The sequence below is a fragment of the Sinocyclocheilus anshuiensis genome, unplaced genomic scaffold, assembly GCF_001515605.1.
Source record: "Sinocyclocheilus anshuiensis isolate Anshui unplaced genomic scaffold, SAMN03320099.WGS_v1.1 scaffold461, whole genome shotgun sequence".
Lineage (NCBI taxonomy): Eukaryota > Metazoa > Chordata > Actinopteri > Cypriniformes > Cyprinidae > Sinocyclocheilus > Sinocyclocheilus anshuiensis.
In genome coordinates, this window is record NW_015541005.1 from 25,718 (window position 1) to 30,107 (window position 4,390).

Here is a 4,390-nt window from a genome sequence, read left to right on the forward strand (position 1 = left end):
AGGTGGAAGAGAGCGCTGGTTATTCACTCCCCCCACCTACAATCAATGCCGGACCTGAGACTTGAACCCACGACCTTCAGATTACAAGTCCGACTCTCTATCCATTAGGCTGCCCCCATGAAGATGAAACATGAAGATGACATTTATTGATTCATAAAATTTCTTACTTTCAGTATCTATAAAATTGATAGTGCCAAGATTTAAAAAAAAAAAAAAACTGCAAATAAGAGTGCTCAAAAACTAGTAATGAACAGTAAATTAATGTAAATAAATGCAGTCCAAAACAGTTAATTTATTCTCCAAACAGGCAGAAATCCATTTCAGGAATGAACGAAGTGGTGTCAGTGAGTTTGAAGTTCAGTGTTTGAAAAAACAGAACAAACGGAAAGAGAAAGTACAATCTATATTATTATAGCTCTCTACATGAACAACATAGACTATATTCAAGCCACAGATACACAAATGTTTTGCTGAAAGATTCACAATACACCACCTTCCAGACTAGGGTGAATTCATTATGTACATTAACAACAATTTGGGATAAATATACTATAGAAAAATAGTACGTGGGTGGCATGGCAGGATTTTGAACAGCCAGTGTTCATACACTCATAGAAAACAATGCGTTTCAATTTTAAAGATGTGGCATGATGCGACACTGCTTCTCGTCTGCTGTGCAACCCCCTTCACACTGACCCTGGGCAATCCTTTCTGAGCCCTTCATATCAAGGCAAGCGAAAATGCAAGCGCTCTTGAGTTAAATCAGAATAAGGCCAGCATAAAGACTCTACAGCCTTTGACATCCATCGAAATGAGGCACACTCATCTGAAGCAAATGCTTACCAAAATCAGAGTTGTCTCTCTTGTCAAAAAAGAGCTTGTTGCCCACACGCTGAACGATGATATCCCAGGAGTTCACTGAGCGTGTGCAGCACATCAGAGTTGCCAGGATGGCATCAGTGGCAAACACATTGCCCTGGGTTTTTGCCAGCTGTGGATGTAATTTTCAGAACAAAATACATTAGCATTGCCACTTATAATAGAAAAAAAGACATGTAAGCTTGTCAGGCACAAGCAGTAATAACAATTGAAGTGATCATGTGTGAGTGTGCTTTGGAGTACCTTGCGGATCACAGGGTCATCAGTGGTGGTAACGGTGTGGAAGATCCTCTTGATGCTCTTGAGTTGTTTTTCATTGCGTGTGGTGATGCGATCAAAAGCCTTGTCGTAGTGCTCAAGAGCTCCACAGCACTCGCTGAGAAAAATAAACCCCGTGAAGGACTCCCTCGAGAGCAACACGCTCGTACAAAATTATCGGTCAGTGACATGAGTAACGTCAGAGTGCTTACATGTCAAGCGGGTCGGCCACATCCATGTATCTCATTTTCATGAGCCTGGGGAAGTCCATCTCCTCCTTCACCTCCCAGTCACTGCGCACCTCCACAGAGGAGTCCCTGGGCTTGAGCTGGGCCTGAGGTCACGGGAGAGGAGTCCGAATGAATGTAGAATGATATTTAGCCAATGAAGGAGTAGGAAAGTGAAAAGCACTGAGAGTTTTGGACCTAGTTGATACTGGAACTCAATACTAAAACTAGGGGTGGGCAATATGACTAAAATCTTATATGTCAAAGGGAAGCATTTCATGATAACCATCACAATATAGTTATTTTTGCTTGAATTAAGTTGTTACAACATCTAATATTTGTGGTTACACATTTGAAGGTGCCCTTGTTACAGTGTAATTATACATTTAAGCACTGAGTAATATTAATTAACTACATGTACTTACTTTATGGGTAGGGTTAGGATTAGGGTTACTTGCACGTAATTATGCATAATTTATTATTATTATTATAGTAAGTACATGTAACATGCGTAACAAGGACACCTTAAAATAAAGTTACAATTAGTACAAAAAGTTAAAATGACCAAATTCTTCATATAAATTTCATTATTCGACTTGGATATTGGTACAAAAACATCATAGCAAAAACTAATACTAGTCTAACTAAAGCAAAAAAAAAAAAAAAAGTTAAGCTTATTGAAAACTATAAATAGTAATAAAATAAGAACAACAACTGTACCAACAGAAACTAATTACGAGCAATAGGACAAATAAATACAACAGAACAAAGATGCAAATTAAATAGTAATTTTAATTTTTCAGGAAATCAAAAAATTAAATACTTCAGAAATAAATTCATCAAATGTTAAAACAAAACAGCATAGTTTTCATTGTATGAATTAAATATAGATTGGGGGGGGAAGAATGAAAAGTCAAATGCTGAAAGAAGACGATGGTAAAACACGACTGGTAGTAACAGTGTGCAAAAACATTAAGACTGAGATAAGAAAATGAAAGTGGAGGAGAAATGCTGTGGTGCTGGAGATCAAAGAAAAGATGAAAAGAGATGAAACGGAAGAATTTCATACCTGCGACTTCTGATCCCACCTCTGGCGAACTCCAAATTGCTTCTGGAATTTCTTCTGCAAGCGCATGCGGTCCCTATTCCGAGAAAGATAAGGGTGAGTGCATGTTGACAGGTCACAACTAAATATTTTAGTGTTTTTTTCTCCCCTACTGGGTAAGCAGAACTCACCTTTCCTTCTGCTTGGCGCTCTTAGGCAGGGTCTGCATGTTGAACTGAGTAAGGGTCCTGCGATCTTTGTCTCTCCGAAGATTCCTCTGTAGAAGAAAAGCACAAAATATGATAAAGACTTAAAAATGAGAGAACATGGAGTTTAAGAGAGAGGTTATAGTAAGAGAGAAAGAATGTAAATGTTCAGAAACCCACCTGAGCGAACCGCATACGGTTCCTCTGATAGGCGGTCTTCTGAGTCTTAGCAGTATCCACCAACTGGAAGCTGGTCTCATCCTCCTCATGGAAATAAGCATACTGACTGCCGCCTCCGAACTGAGATGAGTATTTATCTAAACAGAACAGAGAACAACCATTCTGACTGATATGTGACTTTAGCAAAAAAAGAAAAGTAATTCTGCCCAAAAAAGCAACTGCTGTTGGGCGAACACAAATAAAAATAAATGTGCAAACACTCACTTGTGTATCTCTTATCCTGGTATGTTGCACCAGTCCAATCTGCTACCTGTGCACAAAAATAATTGCAATTAACTTTTTGGGAAAAAAATAAAATTATGATCGTCCACCTTTCACAGTTATACAACATAATAGGATTGACCAGGGAATATTAAAGAGAATTCACCTTTCCCAGTCGGTCTCCCTTACTGAAAGGCTGGTAGGGCATGTCTTTAAACTTCTCAGGAACAGCACAAGGACCCCATCCTGATGGGTTGTCCTGGATCACAGGTGCATGGAACTTTGCCATTGCCTTAAAAAGAAAATGTACATAATTAGCAGTATAAAATAAGGCACCACTTAAGAACATTTCTATATATTATATTCAGGGTTTGAAATTAACACCCGCCAACCCACCAAATGCGGGTAAAAATCAGCTGTGGCGGGTAACGCTGTCAAATCACTAGCCAATTTGGCGGGTTACTTTTTGTAAATTATGTTCACTCATTCATTTCTTGGGGAAGTTCATGCAGGCCAAATCTGCGCAGGTTTAGCGCAAATACTGAACTCGTGAGACATCATGACATTATCGAGTATATTGCAAAAGCTAAACAAAACACACCTACAGAGGCGTGCATACGCGACGTGATGAAGTCTGGTTAGACCAGGGGTTTTCACCCCTGGGGGGCGCCAGCACCTGTCAAGTGGGGCGCGAGCATCAGTTAATTCAGAGACGTTCTCTTGAGAATTTATGAATACGAGTTAACAAATCTTTAGCCATCCACTAGGGGGCAATCTGACTCCCACTGCTAGTCGACAGTTAGAGCAGAGTTGGCTCGAGTATCAGTCACGCTCGGTGTTGCCAAGTCCGCGGTTTTGTAGTTTTGGGCTAGGTTTGAGTAGCAATTAGGCGGGTTTTGTTGTGAAAACCTGGCAACCCTGGTCACGCTTATTGAGAGTGTAAGATGATTTAAGATTAGCCGTGTCGGAAATCCAACCACGGATTGGCATGTTGTTATCTCAGAAACAGGCTCAGCCATCACATTGAATCAGGTAAACTGGTTATATATTTATGTTTCAGTATAACAACATTTCATGTTTTAAATATCAAAACATTACTTATGCATTTGTAATTGCAGTTTAAAGCGTTCTATGTTAGGGACATTAGAGGGCTAAGCTGCATTAACATGTGTAAATGCATCTAAATGCCACTTCATATGCAACTTCTGCAAAGATGAATTTTATTGATACTGATTTAATTTGTTTAGTAACAGCCTAAAGGTATTATTATTATAATTGACTGATTAAATGTAAGAATTTGACTCAAAAGATGATGTACACTTTTAGAAAAAAAT

At 39.1% G+C, this 4,390-nt stretch overlaps 1 protein-coding gene across 1 annotated transcript in view; it reads right to left on the reverse strand.

Moving 5' to 3' along the window:
- LOC107690232 (eukaryotic translation initiation factor 3 subunit D) overlaps positions 1–4,390 on the reverse strand; it is a 10,484-nt gene that overhangs the window by 2,455 nt on the left and 3,639 nt on the right. The window contains exons 2-9 of the mRNA XM_016488485.1: positions 3,223–3,348; positions 3,060–3,105; positions 2,796–2,932; positions 2,601–2,686; positions 2,434–2,506; positions 1,350–1,471; positions 1,123–1,255; positions 844–991 (exon numbers count right to left, since the gene is read on the reverse strand). Coding sequence (XP_016343971.1) covers positions 844–991; positions 1,123–1,255; positions 1,350–1,471; positions 2,434–2,506; positions 2,601–2,686; positions 2,796–2,932; positions 3,060–3,105; positions 3,223–3,345 — 868 coding nt within the window. The 5' untranslated portion in view covers positions 3,346–3,348. The remainder of the gene's footprint in view (positions 1–843; positions 992–1,122; positions 1,256–1,349; positions 1,472–2,433; positions 2,507–2,600; positions 2,687–2,795; positions 2,933–3,059; positions 3,106–3,222; positions 3,349–4,390) is intronic.